Genomic DNA, 27,082 nt, shown 5'->3' with positions numbered 1-27,082 from the left:
TAAAAGCAATAACGTTAAATAGCTCGTTTCGCAGAAATTTCACTGTCGGCATGGGTGTCATTGGTTGTAAGCGAAAAATCATTTCATCCGTGACCGAAAAATCGAGAAAGCTGCAAATTAAACAAATAATAAAAATTTTGGGGTTCGAGTGAGGATCAAACACAGGCCGTCAGCATGGCAAGCAGTTATTCTACCACAGGGCCACAATGTTTGTTGAAAATGCTAAAAAAAAAAAAAACATTTTATGAGCGCCATGTATTAGAAGGAGCTTCCTTAACGTACCGCGTGGCAGAAGCATAGGATTGCGCCAGACGTGAGAAGATACGAATTGAGCAATGAGAGGTTGTTTCGAAGGCCCATCAATTACAAAGAGCTCAGGCATATTTACTCATCATCAGCAGCAGAAGCACCAACAAGTTGAACAGCTGCATAGGTTGGTGCGTTACACTATGGACGCATAGTGCGCCCTTCCCTAATTCGCCAAACAAATAATTATAATGTAGGGGACCCTTAGCAACTGTGCTCGCAAAAGGCATTCGACGATACTTTGAAATGGCCGATGTTACACTCGGCTGTCCGTGGTGCGGGCACGAGACAGCCGACATGGCGCACATACTTTGGGAGTGCGAGTGCGGTGTTCGCCGCCACTACTCGGACGAGCATGTGTGTACCCCAGGACGACTGGCTGAGCGGTGGGGAGCAGTTCTTCTCGGTCCACGTGCAGTGGACCAAATATGGGCTGTCCAGCGGGACCAGGGCTATCGTCGAGGAGATCGCTCGACGCTTCGCGACGACTGCTCCTTGAGGCCCAGGCTGGGCCAGTGATTCCTCGTTGGATCCTAATAAAGTTTATTACCTACACGCACAGTCGATCGTTTCCTAACGGCATGGTTGAGGCATGCACCGAGAACCGGAGCAGGCCAGAAGGCGATGCACGCGAGTCCCGTTTGCACTATTGCGATCTGCTTTTGAAGGCAAAGCTGAAGCGTCCTCCAAATTTTCTTCTTCAGTCAGGTTTCTAATGGTGACATTAGAGCAGTTCAATCACAATAGCATCAAGCAGTCTTCAAAATGTGCGCGGCAAAGAGAAGATAAAGACCGCTAAGACACGGGTAACTCACCATGGATTCCCTTCTCAGTTCGCTGTACATTCGCGCCACCTTGTCCTGATCCATCTGGTGAAGCTTGGGGTGCACTTTTTCACGAGCGTACAGGATGTATTTTTGCAGAAGGTCCTGCGGGATCTTCTCGGGGCCCGTGTCGCCGTCGTCACGTTGACCTTGGCTCCCCTGCATCATGTGACAAGTTACACTTCTTTGTTCTATTAAATATTTCTACAAAAAAAAGTCACATGAAATGTCTGCACGTTAGAGGTGAGCATGAAACGAAAGCCGTGGATCTGCTCTGGGCCCGTGTCGCCCTCGTCACGTTGACTTTGGTTCCCCTGCATCACGTGACGACACCCCAATTACACTTTTTCGTTTTAATGACCATTTCTACAAAAAAAAAAAAAAAAAAAATCGCATGGAATGTCTGCACCTTAGAGGTGAGCACGAAACGGAAGCCGTGTTGGTGGCATTGGCAACAGTTTACACACAGAGCAACCAAACATTGTGACCACTTGCATTACTAGTAGAAGAGTTCAATATGTGCATAAGTTTTTGTATAGCTTATCAATGATGTCATTTTTTTTCCAATATGAAAGCACATTCAACATATTTGTGGTTTTACATGATCACAGAGCATCAAAATAGATGCAATACATGTTTTCAGCAATAGATGCAATACAGGGCACGCTGGCGAAGCCTTTAGCAGAATCATGGGATTATGTCTCGTCACTGCAGCAGAGTTTTTCAGGGAGCGTTGAACATCAGTAACATGGTTGTTATGAATAGCTGTTGTTATGAATGGCTGATGTTTTTTTTTTTTTTTCATACTGCTATTCTGTTTCCATATGTACTGCCCAAACTGCTTGGACCTTCAGTTTGCAGTACGGTATGAATGAATATGAGAGAACGAAATGCAATGGGCTAAAGAGACGCCAATATCATGTTCCATAAACATCACACAGAGCTTTTTCCTGTATAACGGTGACAACTATAGACCTCAAATGTAAACAGAATTATACATATTTCTTTCTAAAGGAAAAATAACGTAGGGCAAGGTACAAAATCCAAGCATAGAAAAGTACAGATTGTGGCAAACATGCACAAGTAGAACGACGAAACTACAATCTCATCACAGGACAACTCACAGCCGAGATCAAGACAATGGTTGGTAATGTGCTTATCGCTTCTTGTGATGAGGGCTCATCAGGGTGGCCCTATGCACATTGTCACGCAAGACGATACACCTGACGACAGGCAACCACACTCACACAACCATTTATTTTCAGCGCCACATCCCGACTACCCGCGTCCCGCTTCCCTACTTCCCGCGCGCCCCTTCACTGTTCATGTGACACTCGTTCGGCACCTCGTTCCTCGACCGTCAACCACACCCAACCCCCCGGGCACTCCCTCTCATTCCTCACAACATAGATTGAAGGAATTTGTTCTCAGCCATTGTGTTGTCAACAAAGCAGGACCCAAGCAGTGATTAATACAATCGTCATTCATAACCAAAGACAAAGGATTGCATAACACTGAGGAATAAGCTAACCTGTTCCATTGACTCATCCGTATCTTCCGGATTGTTTCCACTTGGATGGTGGCGGATGTGGCTGTCAATGACGAAACGGGCAAGCTTTTCATCCTGCAACAAGAAAAAAACAAATTACTGCCAAGTGCCACTTGTAGAACAAACAAAAAATAAATCATTTATAAGATTTTTTTCGGTAACAGTGCAGAGTACAAATGAGTGTGTATGGTTCTAATGGAATGTCGAGATTCTGCTTGTGCAAAGACATCCATGTTTGGCTTGAATACTATTGTTTTTCAGCTGTTATTCTTTACAGTTTGAGATGACACATCTGCCATCAATGACTAATTAGGCACCGTTTTACATTTCGAGCTCATTTTCATGTCCACTGCAGGACAAAAGCCTCGCCCAAGGATCTCGAATTTACCCTACCCTGTGCGAGCTGGTTCCATTCTATACCTATGAACTCTCCCAATTCGTCAATCCACCTAACCCTATTCCACTTTCGTGTACATGTCCCATCCCTAGGTAGCCATTCCGTAGCTCTAAATGAGGCTCAGTTATCTCTCTTTCACAATATGTAACCTGCGCTGGTTCATTTTTTAAGGGCAAACCACCTTAGGACCTAGACTTGTATGTTGTCTGATGATGACGTTGATGACGATAAAGATTAAGCGTGTTCTAGACCACACATTCTCCCACTGCCATCACAGTACAGCATATGCAAGGCACTCACTATACGCCATGATGATGACGCTGATGACGATGAAGAATAAGCCCGTTGCAGATCCCACATTCCACGACTGAAAATGATCGTGACAGTGCTCTTGCCTGCGAAACACGAAGCGGTAATGCCGAACCAAGCTGCTACCCAGGAGGCTCTGGCACGGCTCAACGTATACACAAACAGCGAGCTAACCCGAAGGCGACAGCTCGGGAAGCAGCGGCAAGACGCAACGCCGACGACAAGCTGCTACCCCGAAGTTGACGGAGCGAGAAGCGACAGCTCGACAGCAAGAACACATTGTATATACTGTACACATGCACTGTCCCTTATTTATATGCGCGTGTGGGCAATGCCACTAAAGTCCCTATTAGGAACTAAAGCTGCGCAAACCACATCCCAGTGCCTTTGCCTCCTTTCTCGGCAGCTGCAGCAGCGCCCATAGAGCGTCCAGCAGGTAACTACGGACGCAGGTGTCGTTGTGGAAGCAAAAGAAAACATGCAACCGAGGACAGACAAGATGGCGCTTGCACTACCAAGGCTATCAAGCACGGGCAAGAGGAGGAGCCTGTACACTGACATAAATGGCTCTACTTTATTTATTTTTAGGGAATAACTAGAAGCCAGGGTTCATGCTCGTTTAGATGACAAACATTCAAGGGTTTTCAAGGACTTTCGAGGCTATGTGTGCAAATTTTCCAGGAATTCACTGTATGTTAGAAACCCAATTAGCACATGTTTAGGGGAGGATAAAGGCTTGAAATAATTAGAAGTTATCGAAAAAGGGTAACATCACTGGAGCAGACGTGAAAAACATGGCTCCAACGACATTTTTTTTTTAGATGACTTTCAATCGTAGTTTCTTAATGTTGCATAGCTAATCACTTTTATTCAGTATGCCACAGGGTGCAAGCTTTTATTCAGATAGAAAAACTAAAGAAAATTATTACACAACGCCTTGTTGCTTTTTCTGAATTTTCATATCAATATCTACTATCTCCTGCTGCTTAGTCTTGGCAGCCTTCCTAAGGCTGTTTGATTTGATGACGCACGTCAGGTCGCTGTCTCTGCCTTTTGTTTATATGAGTCTGCTATAGCTGTTAATTCTTCAACAGCGGCTTCCAGTTTGTTTTCCCTTTGTGTAAACATTTCGACCTCCTCCTCAATGCAAAATTTCTGCCACTTCGTATTCTCCTGCTCTTACCTTTTTCAATTTCAGAAATGAACAGTGCTAATTCAATGCACAAGTTGCTGATATTCCCAATTATTTTGCAATAGGCACATTACATATGCCGCCTGCTACATGTACAGCATCACAAACAATGTGTTGTGAAATATGTGACCATGTATCAAAAGATTAAAAAGGTAAATTCAAGGATTTGCTGAAATTCCAGCACTTTCAAGGTCTTGCAAACGTACTCCTCAAATACAAGATTTTTCAGGGATTTCAAGAACCCGCATGATTCCTGTTAAATATCACGGGCGATTTACAGTAAAAACTATCCTCAGTCCTTCACTCGCTCGTCATAATTCACCGCGTGAAGATGCGTCAATTTTTTTCCGTTCTTAGTTTCACCGGAATGTCGGCTTCACCCATTTGTTCTCGGTCTGTGTGTACCTGTCGGATAATTTATGCCTAACACTTTTCACATTAGTCATATGAAATGCTTTTATAGATGGCATAAGGAAAGGGAGCTATCAGCTAGTGAGGACTTTTTGTCTACTCACCTGAATAGGGTCCACCTGATCCCTCACCACGCAAAGCACATCAAACCTAGACAGGATGGGTTCTGTCAGGTCCACCTTGAGAGAAGAGAGAGACAAACCAAAAGTCACATTGCAAAGTGCTTTTGTTGCAGATACCATTATGGGGAGAGCCTGCATCTTAAGATATTTTTAAAACTCTTGGTTGATTTATTATGAAACTTCCTGAATACATGTATATTTGTACACTGATGTCAAACACGTACTTCCTTTTCTTGTACAGTAGACTCTCAATAAACGAAACCTGAAGGAACTGGGAAAATATGTTTCATGTAACAGGAGTTCCGTTTACTGAGAGGTCAACTGGGTTGCATTATTCAGGTATGAAACCAATCATATCAATCATATCAGAAGAAGTTGTTCCAATTACGCAGCAGTTCCGTTTAACAGATTTCTGTTTACTGAGAACCTACTGTAGTACTATATGTAGTTATCAACATATAAAACATTCCATGTACTTCTGTGAGAGCAAGAATTTTTTTTCTCAACTGAGAGATTTGCAAAGTAAATCAGAATATGCAAATAATTGGCAATGAGAACTGTATGCAGTAAAACAAAAATTGATGTTCCAAACCCACTTGACCATCCACCCCTGTGGTGTTTTTTTCATTTGGATACAGATGCATTCGTACTAGGCTTGTGCGAATACTCGAATTCACTTTGAATTATAATATCGAAAATTTTGAAGTATTCGCAATGAACAAATAGATGTGAGTTAGTTCGCATGCAACTGCCTGTTACGGTGAGTTCACTGCAATGCAGAGATGCTAAGCAGTGAAAGCACTAACCCAGGGGAAATTCGCTTTGCCTTAAAGCCCCGCTATTAATCTAAAGGGGCCTTGCAACACTTCTTGAGCCTGGTCAGAAAACGCTGCCAATCAGTAGTCAAGGCTACCGAGAACACTTGAGCCAAATATTATAGCGCAGCACACGGCCTGGAATCGACAGTGAATTCTCAGTCAGCTAAAAATTGCTTTCTTTTCTCTCCACAAATGACGGATGAAGCTAAAAAATTACTCGTCCCAGCCACTGTATCAGCCATTGGCTGACTTGAGCATAGCACGCTCGGTTGTAACTGGGGCCGCCGCGGGTGGCCCTGACTTGTCCACACGTATGTGCGCGATCGCACTAAATAACCGCGGATTCGAAGAAAAAAAATATGAGAGAAAAAAAAAAGTGCTCAAGGTCCCGAGGCGCGCGTGACTATTTTCTTTCGCCATGCCATTCCTCCCTGCTTAGCCTCCAGTGGGGACAAGACATGAGAAAATGCAATTGAAGCGTGTGACAGATCTTTGCAACTCTGCTCGTACTGGACGTATTCTAAAAAAATTTGCGGCGATGGATTCATGAGGCAATAAGCTTTTTTGGTGAATTGATTCCGTGGCTACTTAGAAATGTGTTGCAGGGCCCCGGTAAATTAACATATAACCCTCAAATTGATTTATAATTTTTTAAGGTCTGAAAGCTTGTTATGCCGGCTTTATTCTAAGTATAATAAATTTTAAAATGTTACGCATTTTACAGGTTATAACTTGCATTCAATTGAAAGTCAAATCCTCCTACTACGTTACGAGTCTCTTTGAATGAAAAAAAAAAAAGGCATATCCATAGACACCTTATTTAAATTTTTACGAAATATTGTGCAGGTTAGGTCATTAAAAATATGCCCATTTTTCTTTATATGTTATACATAGTATTGAAATTCGATTTGAAATTATTCGACCAAGATCACTATTCGCTTCAAACCTAAATTTCACTATTCGCACAAGCCTAATTCGTACCCGACTTACAGTCTTAGCGAATGTCTGTGCCAGTGACTGCCTCGACTGAAACAAGGAAAATAATATCCTTATACCATAACATACGTTTTCAGCAAAGGTCAAGGATGGGTCATAGCGACCGCCGATGGGGTTGGCCGCGGCAATGACTGCGCAACGTGCTTGGAGCGAGGTCACAATGCCAGCCTTTGAGATGGAAATGCTTTGTTGCTCCATCGCTTCATGGATGCTTGTCCGATCTGAGTCGTTCATCTGCGAAAATATTTTAAAACATGACCCTGACAGGCATAAACTGACCGACCGCTGTTGCTCGGCCATGTATCAAAATTCAAGATGGCAGTGGAAGAGCTACTTAGAATAAAGAATGCACACCTGTGCTTCTAATTAAATTCTTCAATGAATAATGCATGCATTCACTATTTCCATTTGCCCTCGAACACAAACAGAGAATGAAATAGTGAAACTGGCAAGAGGGAAGCAAAGGACGCATATTAGAAATCTCCTGAAGAAGAGAAGGGGGCTTGGGTAGATGTGCATGCTTATAATTTTGTGGTAGCTTGATGTCATGAACTGTGCCAATCAAACCAAAAAGACTGACATTAGCGCAGAGCATAGGTGTTTGCACTTCATCACGTGAGGAAGAATAACAGTGGGCAATTACGCACCTTGTCGAACTCATCAATGAGGCAGACGCCCTTGTCGGCGAGGACGAGTGCGCCGGCCTCCAGCGTCCACTCACGAGTGACCGGACTGCGCTGGACGTACGCTGTCAGACCGACGGCCGAAGCGCCCTGTCCCGTGGCAAAGACGGCTCGCGGTGCTATCTGCTGGACGTACTTCAGGAACTGGGATTTGGCCGTGCCGGGGTCACCGCAGATGAGGAGGTTGATGTCACCACGAACTCTGTGCTTCTGACCTACGAAAGAAAGCCAGAAGTGGGAAATTTTCGCTCGTGCTCTGGACATCTATGGCTTTTGAAAGTCAAAAGTAGATAATGACAAAAATGGCACAGGTGACGGGGTGAGTGAAACGGAGAAAATGATGTACATTTTACTGCTCATTGTGTCTGACAGTTGTGTATGTTGTCGTTGGAACTAACTTGACCTATTAAACAGACCAGCTGAGCACTCTTGAGCTAATCAAAGTATATGTGGCATGGAACAGAAAATTTATAATGAGTGGCGTGGATAAGCCTATTTGCTTTCCCGCCGCACCTTTGCGACGGGCTGTACTGCGTTCGGTGTTGCCACAAGTATGATATGACCATACTTTTTTCGTTGGACTCGTCTGACTAGATCGGAAGGGAAACTAACGCTGTCTTGCAGTCTATTCAATGCTGGTCAATTACTAATCGATTAAAAATAAACGCAAACAAGTCTAAAGCTATACTGTTTCGACCCCGAAATAAACAAATCATTGTTCCGCAGTATGTTAAATTTGGTTCTGACTCAATAGAAATCGTGGAATGCCTGAAGGTATTAGGAGTGCACTTCAGTAGTCACCTTACTTGGGATGACCACGTTAATTCTGTAATGATAAAATTGTCTCGCATTGCAGGAATTCTTAGCAAACACCGCCACTTAATTCCACTTAAAGTTAAGTTACTGCTTTATAAATCTTTGTTTGAATCTTATCTAAATTACGCTCACCTAGTTTGGGGAACTACTACGCTTGCTAATAAAAATAGACTCAATTTACTGCAAAAAAAATCCTTGCGTTCCATTTGGAATTTGAGCTTCTCGGCCCACACTGGTCATTTATTTCAGAAATACTGCATTACCAAAATTTTCTATCTTTATAATGTAAGATTAGCTCTTAGCTTCAAGAAAGAACTAGCGAAAAATTGCAAAAATTTATCTGAGCTGGCCTGCCTTTGCCCGAATGCGCCTGTATACACTTGCAGAAACACTGAACGATGGCACGTGCCCACCTTTCGTACATCATACGGTCTGCAAACATTATCTAATACTTTGCCGCACTTACTGAACAAACTGGAAGCAAGAAACATAGATATGACGCGTACTTCCAAAAAGGAAGTGCGTAGATTGATAGCGTCATCCTGGTAAGGTTTTTTTTTTTTTTTTTCCGTCGCTATCGCCAAGTGTCTATCGATTCTGCCTTGCGGACCTTCGTTACAGACCTTCTTTTTACTCCTTCTCTTTGCTACTCAAATTTTTCGCGCCTTTAATAACAAACATTACTTTTTTTCCTGTGTGTACCGTTTTAATGCATTATGCATCTAATTTTTCGGGCCTTCAATTACTAGCCGTTGGTTTTCCTATGTGTAACATTTTAGTGCATATGCATCTCAGTGTGGGTGATACCCTGATTGGTGTAACCATTTTTTTTTTTTTTTTTGAAGCGCTTATTCCTGTTCTGTTGTGTGCAGTAGCTCATATGTATACTTTTTATTATCAGTCTTTCTTTTACTGGCGCATCTTTTTTTGTAAATTGACACTATTTGCACTTTTGTATGTTTCAGTATTGCCTCGTCGTTTCTCTTTTTCTTGTTTGTAGCGTTCCCATGTTTTTCGAATACAATATCGTTTCTTTGTTTAGTTGTTAGCGTGCATATATTTTTTACTTGCATATTTTTGTTATCGCAATAGAATTGCGATAATTTGGTGTGTTGTGTCTATTACTGTAAATTTCTACAGCATGCATATCTGCCGTCTGCTGCTGATGTTTGAATTGGGCTGACGGGCCTGTCAAGCTGCTTGTATGCAGCTTTTGTCGTCAGCCTTTCAATGCATTCACGATAAATAAATAAAGAATACCTCATCTAAAGTGTTGCGACTTTGAGCAGTATCGTGTTCTCGCCACCGCGACGGTTAACGCGTGCCCTGCGGCTCGCTAAGACCGGACCCACGCTGGTGGCCATACTCCTTCGGGATACGTGTACACCACACCCTCAAACAACACATGTAGCAAATGATACATCTCACAGATAAGACTGAAAACTTACCTGGGTTCTTTGCTTCGCCACCAAACAAGGAAAGTGCAATAGCCCTCTTGATTTCTTCATGCCCGTAGATGGAAGGCCCAATGCTGGCGATAATCTAAATACAGTTGGTTTATTATAAAGGAAAGTGAAAAAAAAAAAAAACGTCAGCTTAGAAGCTTTAACACAACTTCAACACGTATTGTAGGCACATTTTAATAATAGGCAGGCCTGATTAGAGTATTTCACAGACGCGTTAAGAGACCACAATTTTGGGCTGTTGCCGTCCCCGTTTTGCGCCTAGCACTAAAATAAACCATACTGCAAGCTCATATACACATGGACCGATTTATGGATGCACTTGGCATTCCATAACCTAATTTGATGACATGGCAAACAAAACTGAGATATCATTCGTGTAAAATCCTGAAATGGAGGTGCCTAGGAGTTGAAAATATAAAGACTTTTATAAAGTCAGCGCAAGAATCATATGAAGTTGGCAGGGGCATATGTGCACATAGAAGTATGCACTTACTCGGTCGGCAAGCCTCTCATCTTTGGAAAGGGCCACAATACGACGCACGTCATCGTCCGTCAGGTGGCGTGCCGCAACTTTGTCGTCTTTTCGGAGCACATGGTTGGCCATGATGATGGTCGCAAACACGGGAAAGCCATTGGCAGTGTTCAGGGATCCGTCGTAGTTGTTTGTGTACACTCCTGTAAGTTCCTACAATGATTTTTTTTTTAGTTAGGTAACCACACGCGCTGCAGAAGTAACGCAGAAGCTGAAGGAAACGAAAAGAGAACTGTTTACAGCTCCTCTTTCTAAACATGCGCCTTCACAAAGTCACTTGCTGTTCAAACCAATGTGCATTCAAATTATACAAAAGCACTGTATTTATTCACAGAATGAATGCACTGGCATAATAAACGCAACCCAAACGTCAGTCGTCAAAACTTAGATTTTCTTCTATTCTCTCGCATAATAAATGCACTGCGTGCATTGATTCGCTGCAGTCCCCGCGAACTGACACTATTATTTCGTTATATCCCGATTCATTCTATCGTGGCTTGAGTGTATTCTCTATAATAGCTGCAATGCATGGCGCTTCAGCTCCCACGGGAACGATGGGTGGTAGGCGAATTTGTCTAAGCTTCATTCTTTTGGTTCCGCGCGGCCAGTAGCCACTTAGTCACAAGACAAAGTTCGGAAAAATATCAGCAGTCCCACTTCAGCCCCTTGACCTTTCTAGGCTGATCCAATTCAAATTGGCTTACGAGGTTCACAACAAGCCGTTCTTTTTATCCACTACTTTAGTCAAAATACAACAAACCACAATAGCATTCAAACAAGCTGCAAGCATGAGGACAAGGCAAAGCCATCATTCCATCATTCCCGTGGCACCTGAATGAATGCTTTCTCCGCTAATATTGTAGAAAACTCTGACCTGCACATTCTTTAAAGGGGGCAGTTGCGCCAACTACAGTCCGCTGAACAGTTGTTTGCACACTCACAATTTCATCACCGGGCTTGCAGGAGTCACAGAGGTCGCTCAGCAAGATGGCATCCTTGGAACGGGGGAGACGACCGGCCGACACTTTGCCGGGACTTTCCTGGATGCTAATGCGCTGGTAGTTCTGGTACACAGTCTGAAACGCACGCAAACACAGCGACAAAGTGTTGGAAGCGACGTAAACCACGAACGCGGAGCAGAACACTCGCTCAAAGCAACTTCCAGTGTCTATTCTTATTGTTGTATGCAGTAGCTGCGAAGTCGGCTACAAATTAGAGTTACACATTGTTTCGTTATAGACACATGTTTGGGGGGTTTTGTCTCAAAACATCAATGTGATTATGAGGGATAGCGAAGTGGAAGGCCCTGGAAATTTCGTCCACCTGGGGTTGTTTTAACATGAGCCTAAATCTAAGTACACAAGCTCCCAGCATATCAGTTCCACTGAAATGAGCCACTACCAAATAACGCGGCCCGTGATCTTTGTATCGGCAGCACAACCACTAGACCACCAGGGGGTATGAGCATTGTTTCAATGACTCAAATAATTGTTTTTGTTTTTAGTACATTTCTGTGAACTCTTGCCTTTTTGCCACACACTTAGTCCACAATATTCTTTACTCTAACGTAATCAGTACTGGTGCGAGCTATCAATTAATCTAGTCATCTTGAGTGGGTTTTTGAAGAGATTGCCCTCACAGTGTTGTTCTAGAGACATTAAGCTTTCTTTTTGCTGAAACCCCTAAAGCAAGTGGTTGCCTGCGTCCTAAAGAAAATACCGCCAGGTCTGCACCTCACTGCCATTCAGCATAGAGTATTTCTACAAAAACTGACCAAGTACTCAGGCTTTTAAAGAGAATCACCAACCGACACAGGGGCCTTGGTGAGGACAGCGCTCTAAGACTACTGCACGCCTTCGCTCTCTGTGACTTCACCTTCGTGGCAGGTCTCCTCCAATAGCCGCAGGCCGAGCTGAACAAGCTGAACACCATTATCAGAAAGTCAGTCAAGGCTGGCCTAGGTATACTCAACGGTACGTCGAACGAGAAACTCATGAGCTTAGGCGTGCTCAATACTATGCAAGAAATGGCTGAAGCGCAACAGACGGCGCAGCAGGAAAGACTAACGAGGACACGTGCGGGCAGGCTGATACTCAGGGCAATCAGGTCCCCAATAGATCGAAGAACCCGAAGGAGGTCAAACTGAACGCGAAGCTTAGAGACGTGATCAGAACCACTCCCCTGCCGAGAAACATGCATCTGGAACACAATGTCAGCAGGGGAAAAGCGGGAGCAAAAGCTTTATTGAAAGAAATCGAACAGGTAGCACAACAGGCGGCCGTCGTGGACGCAGCCTGGGTGATAGGCCAAGAGGCCTACACTGCTGTGGTGGTCGACAGCCAGAGAGAGGTACGGGACGCCCTGACTATACTCACTAAGGATTCCACGTTTGCGGAACAAGCCGCGATTGCTTTAGCTATCAGGAACAGAAAATGGTCATACATCTATAGCGACTCTAAAGCAGCAATTACGAGCTTCGACAAGGGCTATGTCGCTGGGACTGTGGTTCAACTTATGAACAAAGTCAATCCTATCGATACTGAAATTCGATGGTTTCCTGCTCATATGGGACAAGTGGACGAAACTCGGGTCAACCTCAATGAGGTGACGAATGACCTGGCACGAGGACTCACTTGCCGTGCCGGTCAGACCCGATCCGACGCCCACTACCATTCCGGGGGCTATGAAGATAATTTAATCACTTACAACGATATCAGAAAATATTATATTACTTTGGGCGTAGGCAATTCCCACTGCCACACGCAGAATTGAACAGGGCTCAGGCAGTCACGCTACGTTTACTGCAAAGCGGAACTTACTCAAGTCCGTATTTTCTACATAAAATTCTCCCTGACAGTGAAATTCAAGACAAGTGTGACGCGTGCGATGGCATCATTGGGATCACACAGATGCTGGCAGGTTGTCCCGCGACTCTCGCCGACCCCGAAGAACAATGGCTTTACTGGCAGACGATGGTGCGAAGCACGTCTTATCAAGACCAACTACGGGCAGTCTAGAAGGTTCACGATGACGTCACAAGGCTCGGCCTGACGGTACCGACGTGGACGCGACCCGCCTCGGTGTGAAAAGACCGGTCTTCAGGACACAAATAAAGTTTTGTGAATGAGTGAATTAATGCACGGAACAAGCGGCAGTCATAGCGAAAGTTGGAAGAGCGAGAGCCCTTTTAAACACTCTTTGGATAACTGCTACAAGCACACCTGCATGGTACCCATTATGCCATAAATCATCCTAATTAAATTTTTTTGTAGTAGGAAGGTGTTCACTATGCCATCCTTCGACATTCTTCGGGGAGGCGTGGTACCCACTACACACTTGCAATAAATTTTCAGCAATTTTTCAGTGCTGTGGTTGACGACGAAGAATTATGCCTGAAGCTCTTGTAATGAGTTGGAGCATTCGACGAGCCACTCGTTACGCAATTTGCATTGTGTGACGATGGGTTGTTTCTTTGGTATTCTAGAACACTTTGCTACCAATATTAACGCGATTCCTTTTTGAGACATCAAGCCTGCTAATTAAGGCCAGTATGCAGCGGAGTTTCATGCATCGCCGTAGCTCTGCGGTAGAATGCTGGAATGGCACGCAGGGAACCCATTTTCGAATAACATTGTGTCCTTCGCGTTTTTTATTTACTTTTTCTTATTTTGCATGACAATAGTTACAAACACCAGCGGTGGCAACGGCGGACAGCTATGGCACACGCGACCCTTCCTGTGATTTCATAAGAGCTTTCATTGTAAAATGGCACCTCGCTTAATCCATGCGCGACCTCACCTGCTCCATGTTGATTGTGAAGGGTCCCGTGCTCTGGCACTCGGGGCACGATCCCGGCTTGACTTCCTGGTTCTGCGACTGCACCAGCGGACCGAGCACATAGCTGCACTTGTTGCAGTCGTACTTGACCAGGGAGAGCTGCGGTAGCACGCCGGTCGTGCTGGTCACCACACCGGCGGTTCGCACCAGCTGGTTCAGGTGTAGCTGCCTAGAACGTTCACAAAACACAGGGAGAATGTGAGCACACAGGCATGTCACCGCTGAGTTGGCAGCCAGCTTGGGCTTACCTCTAGTGACAGTACAGAAAGACAGAATTGAGATGTGAAATGTGGAGACGCTAACTGGAAGATAAGTAGTATCCAGTTTTCTACCCTGCATTCCAAAAGACTAAAAAGTTCAGAGAGGAACAGGGAGATAGAAAGCAAGATCGAAGTCAAAGACACACAAACGCAAGCAAGTATTACAGGTAACTTCATTAGAGGTATAAGAGGATAAGATTCAAGACATAGCTAAACCTACGTTTAGCAAACTTCAATATGACAAAGTATTTCACTTTTCATAACATTGTGTGCATTCACCCCCGTGTGTTTGTTATCTGAATATAAGAATGTTTATCAGTCGTTTTAACTTGACAAAGTTTGGCTGCTGCTGCGGAGAAAGACAAGGCAATTAATTGAAACTGCTGCTGGCGCCTCTCATAGTCAAGTGCCATGCACCTTTCGCAACCTCATTTTTCAAATTGCAAGCCGTGCGAAAGAGTGCTGCCAAAGAAGACCGGTGAATATTCGATCAGCAATGTTTTTTTTTTTTTCCAAAAGGGGGGAAAAAGAACACAACTCCTCGCCTCGCCTTCACGGTTGCAGACAAGGTTGCTTCACGGTTGCTTCACATTCTCCTCGCCTTCACGGTTGCAGACAAGGAGATCATGTGGCCATCGACGCTGTTCATTACGCTTCGGGTGTCACTTTTACCAGGCACAAGATAGGCCAATACAGAGCTCTATCTTTTAACTTAAGCTCACTGCAAAAACACGAAAGTACAAGTCTCAAAGAAAACAGCTTTTGTCGGGCATTCTTACGCTTCTACCCATAACACTTGAAAAAATGCATACCTCAAATCTTTGATCAAAGTAACACAAAGTGAAATACAAGAGATAAGATAACCTCACCTCAGGCTGCGAATGTCTTCGATGAGAGGCAGGTCAGTGATCCGGACGTGGATCTCCCGCGTGATTCGTTCATACTGGGGGAACATGCCGAGGACGATGTCCTTGGCGGCCTCGTCGAAAATGACGAGCATCTCGGCGGGTGCCTCTGGCAGGAAGTAAGCTAGAACCTGCTCTGCTTGGGCCAGGGTGTTGTAATTGACTTCCAGGCTGAGCTTGTTCTCTGAAAGCAACATTAAAAAAATTCCACTCCGAACCTATGAATGAATCAAACTACCCATGCTTTCATGCCTTCTTATATAAATATAGATGACGGCCCAGTCAACATGGTAATCACGTTGGTCATGTCACACGTTAATGTGATATGATTGGCTCTGTATCTAAATTCTGCACCCCTGTTCTGTCAGTAAACAGATGTGTTGAAGTCAGGGCAAAATGGCTCGTAGTGCTTGAACTGGTACAGTTAAACCAGGATATGACAAAATCGACAAATTCCAGCAAAATTTTGTTATGAAGAAAATTTCGTTACATGCAGGTTTGGTACGAAAAATCTAAATATAAACACAAAATAAACAAAAGGGTAACTTAAGGTAGAGCTATCCCAAAACGCTTATTTAGCGGTAAAAAAATGTGCGATCATCTCAATAGCAATTATATGGACACTCTCAGTGGGTTTTAAACAAAACTCCTATTTAGCGGGACACATCTTCCTAAGCAATAGTCTCCTCTACATGACTGTAGTAAACAATGATGTAAATAAGCGAAAAGAATGCGATAAAATCAAACAACGAGACTCCTGTACGAAACTTCGAAGCTATGAAACGAAAGAAAATTCAGTCCTACAAACAATAAAACAGGTACCAAAGAGAAGCGCCCACCTTCGCACATTTGCCTGATCTTCTCCTTGTAAAGGTTGTGGCCCCGTTCGTCAACAAACGTGCGCAAGAAGTTCTTGAAGCGGTTGTAGATTTCCGTTTTGGGGCCGATCTGTGTCACCCACTCCCGGACAGTGTGGCCCTTCATGTCTTCGAGGTTTTCAATGCTCTCGACCATCTGGAAAAATAAAGTGGATGAGAAGCCGTGTTGACACGGTCACTTTTCAGTCATAAGCATATGTCTGACACCAACGCTACGTCGGTTAGTAGGAATGAAAATATAAATGATGCGGAAAAACGCGAGATGAGACGAAAGCTGCAAGACAAGCGCATGCTAACCTTTTACTGGAAGCAAACTATCACACTCAAACCTCGATATAACGAATCCGGGTATAACAAAATATCGGTTATAACGAAGTAAATGAAGAATAGTCTCGCAGTAGATTTAGTCTTAAGAATAAACCTTTATAACGAATTTTTGGATATAATGAACTGGTTTTCATGTAAGATACAAGTTTGTTATAATGAGGTTCGAGTGTATGTATGGGAAATAAAAATAACATGTTCATCACAAGAAGGACCATACATCTTAATTTTGGAGTGAGAAACCATTCTTTAGAACACTGTTTTAGTTGACGCATCCTTGCGCAATCTTGTGGCACCAACAGGTTAGCACCGTAGTGCGGATGCTCGAGGAGATTTTTTTTTTTTTTTTTTCACATTTGAACGACTGTAGCCGAAAGGAGTACAAGCTGTCGTGTAATAAGTAACACCAAAACGTGGCCGAGACACTCACGTCCTCATCTTCCGAGAAGGCGCCTTCCGCCGCGCGCTCGGCCAACCGCCTCCTACGAACAGGTCTGTCGGCTTCACTGCTGCTGTCATCTGTCAATGGCGAAGCAAACAGCAGTGGGTAAACACGAGGAGCTCGCTTTGACGTGCGCGAAAGCGTGCAAATGCGAGCAAAATGCCTCACACCAGGCCCCGTCTAGATTCGTGCCCGTGGACAAAGTGATGGCACTTCTCCTTTCAAGGCACAAAATCCTTTACTACATGACAACAACGATGAAATCAGTTAATTGGCTAATATCCGAAACAGTGAAGAGATGTGTGTTTGAAGGAATTGAGGAGACCACTGACATTAAAATGTATAAACCATACAAAAAATGACTGCTTTATATTAATGAGTTTGCCCTGTTCTTTCTCGCAATTACAGCTCTGCTAGTCACTCAGCCGCCCAATAAAAGCACTCGCCCCATCATCTCTGTCTGCATTTCTCCAAAATAGCGTCCTACATTTTCCAGCTACATTAAGCATATCCCCCCCCCCCCCCCCAAAAAGGTACTTCAACGGCTTCAAGATTTTGCAAACGTCTCTCGCTTTTTAATTACTTTTATTCCAATTATTGCCAGCATACGTTTTTTTTTTTTCCTTTTGCTTGTAGACTTTACGTATTACACATTGTATACACTGAGCATCAATGTTTTGTGGAGTAAAATTTGCAACAAAAAAAGGGAAGTGAGTACCTAACAACCTCTTATGAAAGCACCGTATTCCTCCTACTTTTGCGACATGATTTCTCCAGAAACCCAAGTGTCAGAATTGAAGGATTGAGAAATATTCGACATCTCAAATACTTTATCCGGATGGATTGGTACTCGATTTTCAGCAGATATCCTTTCTTCAAGACAACATTGTTGTACTCTCAAGCAATAGTGCAACACGGTGCATTTTAATTTCGTACAATGCAACCTGACTTTCTCACGTTTAGTAAGTGAAAAAATAATTCCGCTGAATTCAGCACTTGTATTATTCCTATCCGAATATGCTATTTGAAAAACATTTGATTGACACTTGGTTATTCTAATTCACTTTAAAATTTTCCTTTTAACCAAGCAGAGGAAATCTTGTTCACTGTATTCACAAGCAGAGACATGGCTGCGTGGCAGAACAGCTGCTTGCCCTGCGAATGACCTGGGTTCGATCCCCCCCCCCCCCCCAGATCAATCTTTTATTATTTATTTTATTGGCATCTTCCTTGATTTTTCAGTCACGCACAAGATGATTTTTCGCTCACTACCAGCGAATCCAACGCCAGAATTTCTGCGAAACAAGCTCTTTAACGCTATCGCGTTAAAATTTGATGTTCAGACATTTATAATTGAAATTGCTGTGGATGAAACAACAAACTCACCAGGCTTAAACTTTTAAAGAAAGGGTGGCAAAACAAGCACAGGCAGTGCAAAGCAAGTGACGACTAACCATAAAGCAAGCCTTTTCGCATGCGACCGGCCACACGGCCCTCCGCTCGATCTCGCTGCCGCAACTGTTCCTCGACGGCCCTCCGATCCGACTCTGACAAGGCGCTGTATTCCGAGTCGTCCAGCATTTGCGGGTCGTAAACGTCAAGGGCTGGAATCGCACGGTAGTCACTGCGGAAAGAAAAGAATTCTCAGCTTCTGACATTACATTAGTGTTCAAGAGGATGACTGCCAGATGCAACTGGTCACTGCGAAAGTTGAGGTGGCATTGCAACTCCGCGCTAGCCACAATTCTATAGTACTACAGCGTTATAGTTCGTTATTTTAACTATCTGCATTCCACTACCTGTAATTAACTTTCGTTACAATTTTGGCTAAACAAACAGTAGTACCCTCAGTTCACTGTTCGGTTAGTAACCCTGTTTTACTGCTGCAAGCTATTGTTTCATACCTTGCTGTACAAGTCATGAGAGAGGCCTTACACTCTTAAAAGAGGTAAGAGTAAAATGGGTGTCTTTTTGTCCCACAACAATAATCATCATTTGGCTTCCTTTCTTGAAAACTCGGCGCTGGCCACTTTCCTATCAAGAAAGCTGTGTCACGCTGATATAGCGAATGTCGTTCGCGACCTGAAAGTGCCGGGCGTGTGGCGATAGTGCAAGGAAAAGAACGCAAAATGGATGACGATTATCGTTGCGGGACCAGAAGATGCCCTGTTTACTCTATCTTTCTTTCGAGTGTAGTAGGATGGATCCTACAAAAGAGGTATTTGCTGGTTTGGGAATATCTGATCTGTGAAGCCAGACCTCTGTTATTGTAAGTAGGGCGCACTGAAACAATCATTTACAGAAAAAAAAAGTTTTTTCTCCTACACTATATGGCTAATTTTGTCATAGTACAGATGATTCATGATGCATATCCTTGTATTCTAACTGCTGGTTTTCAAACAAATCTTAACCTCTTTGCAACTACCAATGGAGATCACAGTTTTTTGGCCAAGCTAGAGGTATCCCTTTCCTGACTTTAATGCAAATAGGAATCAGCCAAACGTTTGCATTGAGAGCAAGACGCACCCAATTTATGAGCTGGAATTGCCCTAACAGTCTCTAGGAAAGTTATGGGAGAGCACTGATAATAAGCTATAAGAGCTTCCTTTCCAGCAATACTTCAAAGGGGTGGAGACACAAATTTTTAAGGCCAAGCTTACTCGATCCGAATCTTTTCTATAAAGCTACTACTCTGAAAAAACGTGGAGCTCAGTATATGATGATGAGATATTGTCACGGGGTCGTGACGTGGCCGAAGACAGGAGACTTTGTGTTGGAATTTAACAGTTTATTTGGGCGAACCTGTGCCCGGTAAACGGAAAGTCGGATTACAGTAGCAGTCTTGCACTGATAGCGGCGAACGGAGCGTCGGCCGTCGATCAACTACTGACAAGCGGCGAAGTGCGTTGGCATTTATACTCTTGCCATCGAATGTTCTAGCGTTATCACAGGCGGTGGCGTAGGTTCCAGAATAATCTGTACAGTTCGCAGAGTGGGCGTGATCCTATCGAAATGATCTACTAAAGTCCGGAAGCTTCTTGAAAACTGCACGCACGTTTTGCGCTGAGAATTGTGTAGTGTTTTGGGGCGATAACAAAACTTGAGAAATGGAACGTGGCAATATTTTATTTCGACATTGAAGCCAATTCGCACATGGCACACCTACTGACATTGATACTACCGCAACATCAGACGAGAGTGTGAGTTGTGGTGACTACACGTACCAGCATGAGAAGTTGTGATGACGTCAGGTACCAAAACACAAAACATGGCCGGTCCCCAAAAACATTCAAAACGGCCACTCGTGCATCACCAACACAGCCACAGAGCAGAGCGGCCTTGGAAATTCCACACTATCTTGCACAACTATGTGACAAGAAGGTCATATTGTGAGACGATGTCAGGGTACAGTAGGAAACGAAACTAGCTTTTAAAAACATGTGTAATTTTGACAGGTGTGCTCACGCTTACCAGTACATTTTCTGGGCTCTTGAGTGTTATATCGTGCATAATAACTATTACAGCATTAGTGGAGACACGGCTGTTCATTCCATCTTCTTTCTCCTGTTTGAAGCAGCCACCATAGTTGGCAGCGACACTTAATGAAACGTTGAGGACTTGGTGCGTCATTTTACACATTCACAAAAAAAGACAAATGAGAATTTTCGTGTCAGCACTCTTTTAAGAATGTCCATCATACAGTTGCATGTATATATTGTGGGACACGGTCGGAACAAACCAAACAACACACATTTATTTAACCAATTTAGAACGGCGATATTGTCAGTCAAATTATTACAACATCAATCATGATCATACGCTAAGACATTCTTACACATTATTAAACAACACGACAAACAAAGCGGTGTAGCTAACGCCTGACTCATCCGTGGGCCCACCGCAGACGGCCCGCAGTGCCGTCCACGGCAGACGCACCGCTGGAGGCAACCGTCCATGCCACCGCCCCACGCCAAAAGAGACTCGCTCAACTCTCTCGCCCGCCACCAAGGCTTGCCTTCCGCCAGGGGTCACCGCCCGCGAACATGCCACCTATCGCTCAATAGTTGTCACCCCCGAAATACGGCTTCTGTGCAAAACACGTGCACCACACGGCGCAAACAACTTTACAGGGGTTGCCTGCACCACAACATATATACACTCAAGAAGGAACTCTGGCACTAGTGTCTATGGGAACTGCAACGCACGGCGCTTCAGCGAGCATGGGAATCATGGGTAGCACACATTTGTCGAATCTTTGTAATTTCGGCTCCGTCTGGCTTCGCGTGGCTTGAAGGTGCTTTATCACGAAGCAACAATCGGAAACTGTTCAGCAGTTGGACTTCGCCACCTCGACCTTTTTAGGCTCACTCGATTTAAATGGGATCACGAAGTTCAAAACGGTCCGTTCTTTTTTTCGAAACAAAACCGAAACACTATAAACAAATCCACAAGTGCATTGAAAGCTTGCAAGCATGAAGACTAGGCAAATATGTGTACTACCCATCATTCGCATGGTCGCTGATCGCAGCACCAGGGTCATCTCCAGTTCATATTAGGAAACCTTATGTTCTATACAACCCGAGTACAGCTGCTATATGTGTGGTTGTGTTCCAATACTCACCGTAGATGGCTAAATATACAGCTAACTGGACAGTGGCCATCTTAAGTCCCATTCCAATTCTTACGTAGCCAGCAGAATAGACAGCTTCGAGAAGACGGCATCGCAGACAAACACGGAGCAGAAACAAAATAGTGGCTCAGCGAATTGCTCTGATATCATGGATCTCGCCGGAATAGTCGTCTGTGCACAGACGCTTCTCCAGACACTCAATGTGAATGACTGGAGAATTTCAATTTTTTTAGATTATAACACAAAATAAGCTTAAAAAAATAACAGTTACGTTTGTTTAGCTTAGCTTTCTCTTCTTGACGTGAGGTGGCCCCTCATCACGTAGAAGCCGTCCCAGGCGTGTTCCATTCTTCGGACAGCATGGGCACGGTGCTGTCTTCTGAACTGTCTGTATGGACTGTCTACGATGCTGTCTTAGAATTGGAACACAGGCTGTGTAGAATGCTACAATAACCTAAACTAGCTACACTAAATGGAGGAATACATCAAGAAGTACTTACTCTTCCATGTTGTCTCCAAACAGCTCTTCACCCTCCTCCTGCTCTTCGTCACGGACGCCATCGTCCTCGTTGCCGACTCCGCCAAGCAGTTCCGATTCATCCTCGAAAGGTGGAAGGTCCCGGCCCGGTGGCGACGTGCCAAGGTCGGCAGGTGGCGACGCCACATTGCTGCTTCGAGAACGCGGTGACGCGACATTGCTGCTTCTGGATCGGGGGCGGTCAGACATCTTGCTCCTTCACTGGTGCAACGGTTCGTCTCCAATCTGACCAAAGTAAAAGCCCACATTCAAGGGGACTGATTAGTCATGGCAAGAATCGGTCACTGATCCGATCAGAAAGAGATAGATAATCACGTACATCTCTGTCTGTAATGAACAAATCTACAATAGAACTGATCCTCATCAAGGCCATTGACGTACAACAGCTAAAACATCGACTTTTGCTATCTACGCAAACATTCCCCTCTAACACCTTGGGCCCTGGGGGCATTTTAAATAAATAAATGTCTACAAACTTGACTCCTGATTACACGGTAGCTATCTATGGAGTTTAATGTCCTAAACTGACGCGGGCTGTGAGAGTTAATTATCACAATTTTAGGGGTTCTAACTTCCCAAACTACATTATGAGAGACACTGCCATGGTGCGTTAGGCTCCGGAAATCTTGACCAACTGGGAATTTTTCACACCTATTCAAATCTAAGTGCATGCCTTTAGCACTTCACCTTCAATGCCTTTAGCACTTCACCTTCATTTAAATGTCGCTGCCGCTAATGGGGTTTGATCTAGCAATCTTCGAGTGAGCAATCGAACACCAATACCACTAGACCACCGTCCCAGCTCAGGTTCGAAAAATTTATTTACTCAAAAGGTATCACTCATATTCTGGTCAAGTTATACGTTACTCTGATTTCTACACAACAAATATTGATATTCCAGGCTGTTTATCAATAAATATCAAATATCATTGACACAATGCATGGCTACAACGTAGCCCAAAAGCCCAGCTATCTTCTTAAAATGGTTAGTTTCCCTGCAAACAGAAACATTTGTAGAATTAGTAAAATGAATGAAATTAGGCAACTATTGCTCGTAGGTGCCTAATTGGTTTAGATGTGCTGGTAATGAACAAACCACGTTTTAGGTGGCAACGATTGACTTACACTTGTCAGACATACAGAATGTGAGGTGTATTGCATAAGTTCAGCAGATGTGTAACGAAGCTCTCGTGAATCATGGAAATGCACCTGGTTGTTACTTTAGTTGCAGAGATCGAGCAAACAGGAGACACGCCAGCGTCATAAAACGGATCAACGGATATTTCGGGGATACGGGCCCAAAACAAGCTCTGCCCTAGCTCTGCACACAGCGTAGTTATTTCGCGAGATAGCCCTTTATAATACACAAGATAACGGATACTACTTCTTAACCGTAATCGAACGGTATATCCCATGTAGGTCAACTGAAACTTGATGTTGTCTTAACTGTTGATTACAGCACGCCATGCCGTTTGGTAAACACCTTTCTGTTTGAATAAGCTCGGTTAAACTTGGTACACAAACACAGTGCACATAAACAACGAAATACCGACAATATCTTCGGATGTACCAAACACAGACAGTGATGCGCAAACACCATCGCCCAAAGCCTCCACGAGTAGCGATTTAAAGGTCCCTTGTTTAAAGAGCCGGTTTACAAAGTGATTTTTTTTTTAACTTTTGCGCAACAAATGGTAACGCTTGTCATCACCCGATACGAACACGACAGCCGAGGCTTACAAACTAACAGCACTATACAGACGACGTCTTCGCAAAACGCGTATTCAATTAAATTTTCGTTCGCAAATGGGCACCGCAACCACTCACCTGCTTTTCCCACACAATGGATGAGCGCGCCTGAAAAACGCGGGAAAAGTGGCGGAAGAATACAAGCGTGAAGCAAATGTAGTCCCCAGAAATAATTACAAATCTCAAAGGCTGTGCTTTTGGGCGTTGACTACGTACAAGCGGCCATGTTTTAGAAGATAATGAAGAGCGAAGTTCTCATGCGCTGGAGTCTCGCGACGTAGGAAGTAATCCCTAAAGATTCTAGACTCTTGTAAGTAACTGCTAAGTGCAACCATAAACAAGCAATACGAAATTAAATCAAAATGTCGCCAAAGAATGCGAAGCTATCTAATACATGCATTCCATTCGCTTGACTGGCGCTGGATTTCGCTTTTTGATCATGCATCCGACTAGCATTCGTAACAGCACTACATTCGCTGAGGTCGTACAGTGTCGATCGATAGAATCTTTCTTATGTGATTCTTAAAAGAGAAAAGTGAACCCCGTAACTGTCTGCATCACAGTGCGACACCTCAACAGTAGTAGCTCACGAGGGGTGGGGGTAAGGAGGGATTAAAAGAATAGGATTAAAGGTATAGAGATGGAGAGCTAGAGCAGGAAGGAGAGAGCGTGGCACATAGAATCAGTTGTCAACGCTCCTAAAGCATCACATGTGTCCTTAAGACCTGTGATCGTAAGCTACTCGTGCGCGAAAATTTACGCTAGCTCGTCCTCACTGAGTGGCTGCGCTCACTTGACTAGTGTCGCCAATCGTCGAATACCCTTTTCTTTTAACTAGTTTCGTTTTAGCCCATATGTTGCGCCAGGTAAAAAAAAAAAAAAAGCTTTGCCAACTATTTCCCATACAAGAAGCGCCGGCAATTTTCTGGTAGGTGTTCGTGGTAGGGCGACCAGGTGTGCAGCCTAGAGTAACTGTATACGGTCACTCTAGCGCAGCCTAGATTTAATTTTTCTTTTTTTGGGGGGGGGAGGGGTGGGGGGGTTGTAGGGGTGTATTAGAATTCCAGCTCACCTCTCCAGTTACACTATAGTTAAACCTGGTAGGTGTTCTGTGGTTAAACCTATAATCCAAACGAGACAGATGCTCAGCGGGAAATTGACCGACTTCACGGGATTCCGGTTCTGACTTGGGGCCGTCAAGAGCCTAGCGCCAACATAAATTTATCCTGTTATTAGTAAGATTCCTCAATATTGGCTTCTATTGCGCAATGTTGGCTATCCGCTTTTATAGCAGCGTTACAAATATGTATGCCTCGCTTAATTCATAAATTGAGTGCGTCGCCTACCACAAAAGCTACGCCTTAGAAAATTGGCCGGCGTTGCATAGTGCATGCATTCATCGGGGAGAAACTCTACGAATACATCAGTTTAATCTTCAGCGTTTGAATACCTACTTGCACCTATTTTGTCTTCATTGGTTAACGCACTCTAGAGGTGCAGTCTGCTCCAGAGGCGCTCACCCCCCCCCCTCCCCCTTTCTTGAGATGTCCTTGTAATAAACTTACAAAAAAAAAACGACAGTAGCTGCACATCTGCCGTTCTCCTGGGTGCACCATGTTTTTGCAATGTATCACTTCTCTCTTTTATTCGTATCGCTTGTTTGCTAAACAAGCATGGCCAGCACTGTCCTAAAGACGCCAGCCTTTCGAATTCATTGTTGATAAAAAAAAGCGACTCCACACATCACCGCTTAGTGTTTATTGGTCACAACCACTCCTCTCCATAAATAATTTTGACCTTGAGGATATACCATATATATATATATATATATATATATATATATATATATATATATATATATAGAGAGAGAGAGAGAGAGAGAGATGGACGCCACTAGTGGACTGTGTAAGAGTTTCAAAACCAAGAAAGGGCACACCAATTTATCCATATTTGGTCTTTGTTTTATTTTGAGCAGTCAATACATATCACATATATCGATTTTTTTGTATATAGATTTATGTAATAGTGTAAAGCAGACAGGAGAGAAGACTGGTCGATGAAAAGGCTGAAGGTTTCTAATCAATCGAATCTACAACAGGTGGAAGGAAAAAAAGTGAATAAACAAAAAAATGTCAGAAATGAATAGAGTGACCTCAGTACAGAGAAAGAAACAGTGCACAACTGGATCACAAAGAGTAAAAAAAAAAATCACCAAGTAGCTAAACTTGCGATGACAAGCACAACTTGACGTATTCGGCAGAAACCTATGGTACTTCATTACGCACACAATGCAGCTATGTGTATAACACACTAATTATAATAATTAACATTCAATATATATATTTACATGTGAGATAGCCATACAATCAGACCTCACGAAAGAATTGTACACTAAGTTCAGAGACCAAATGATATTTGGAGACAACAGCGGCTTCCAAAAATAGCGACAACTCAAACACAGAACAATACTTATACCAAACATGTTTCCTTTCGTTTTCCAATGTTTGATGTTGCTTTGCACATATTACAGAAGATAAATAACATGTAAACAGGTGCTTCAATGTGACAAGAAACATAAAAAAACTAAAAAAAGAAACGTAAATGAAAAGGGACAGTAAAGGAATACCCCTCAGTAAACAAGAATCGTTGTAGGACACAAACTGCACACAACAAAATTTTAATGCATCAAAACAGAACCACCGGATTCACTAAGTCGATAATAATGAAATCACTTGGGGAAGTTTAATAGAGGGGTGACAGATTTCATCAAGTGGTGGCATTCGATTTGGCCGCAACGTTTAGCCCAGCACTCTATGCAAGTCCAATGAACTGCTTCTTTGGTTTTGATGAATTCTGGCACAAAATAGTGCTAGTCCATGGTCGATGAGTACACTGAAAAATCAACCCAGCTTACGTTCTACAAGAAATTTAAAAAAAGATGCAGTGGTCAAACGGTCGCTATTTACGTATAACAAAGCTTTTCTTTGTGAAGTCCATTAGCGAACAAGCTTTCAAACGAGGCAGTATATTATGTCTTGAGGTCGGAAATGGCTACTGGGGCCGCTTATTATTAAAACGGGGGCCAGATCTCTCGCAAC

The 27,082-nt window shown here is 43.6% G+C and overlaps 1 protein-coding gene across 1 annotated transcript in view; it reads right to left on the bottom strand.

Moving 5' to 3' along the window:
• Positions 1-24,202, bottom strand: part of Mcm2 (DNA replication licensing factor Mcm2) — a 47,144-nt gene extending 22,942 nt beyond the window's left edge. Inside the window, exons 1-15 of the mRNA XM_037415619.2 lie at positions 24,063-24,202; positions 22,198-22,460; positions 18,522-18,691; positions 17,056-17,144; positions 16,263-16,437; positions 15,388-15,607; positions 14,220-14,427; positions 11,363-11,497; positions 10,383-10,574; positions 9,872-9,965; positions 7,572-7,822; positions 6,994-7,158; positions 5,093-5,167; positions 2,662-2,754; positions 1,122-1,289 (exon numbers count right to left, since the gene is read on the bottom strand). Coding sequence (XP_037271516.2) covers positions 1,122-1,289; positions 2,662-2,754; positions 5,093-5,167; positions 6,994-7,158; positions 7,572-7,822; positions 9,872-9,965; positions 10,383-10,574; positions 11,363-11,497; positions 14,220-14,427; positions 15,388-15,607; positions 16,263-16,437; positions 17,056-17,144; positions 18,522-18,691; positions 22,198-22,424 — 2,262 coding nt within the window. The 5' untranslated portion in view covers positions 22,425-22,460; positions 24,063-24,202. The remainder of the gene's footprint in view (positions 1-1,121; positions 1,290-2,661; positions 2,755-5,092; positions 5,168-6,993; positions 7,159-7,571; positions 7,823-9,871; positions 9,966-10,382; positions 10,575-11,362; positions 11,498-14,219; positions 14,428-15,387; positions 15,608-16,262; positions 16,438-17,055; positions 17,145-18,521; positions 18,692-22,197; positions 22,461-24,062) is intronic.
• Between the last annotated feature and the right edge of the window lie 2,880 nt (positions 24,203-27,082).

Source organism: Rhipicephalus microplus, chromosome 9 (assembly GCF_043290135.1).
Source record: "Rhipicephalus microplus isolate Deutch F79 chromosome 9, USDA_Rmic, whole genome shotgun sequence".
Taxonomy (NCBI): Eukaryota; Metazoa; Arthropoda; class Arachnida; order Ixodida; family Ixodidae; genus Rhipicephalus; species Rhipicephalus microplus.
This window is presented reverse-complemented; position numbering and strand designations above follow the sequence as displayed.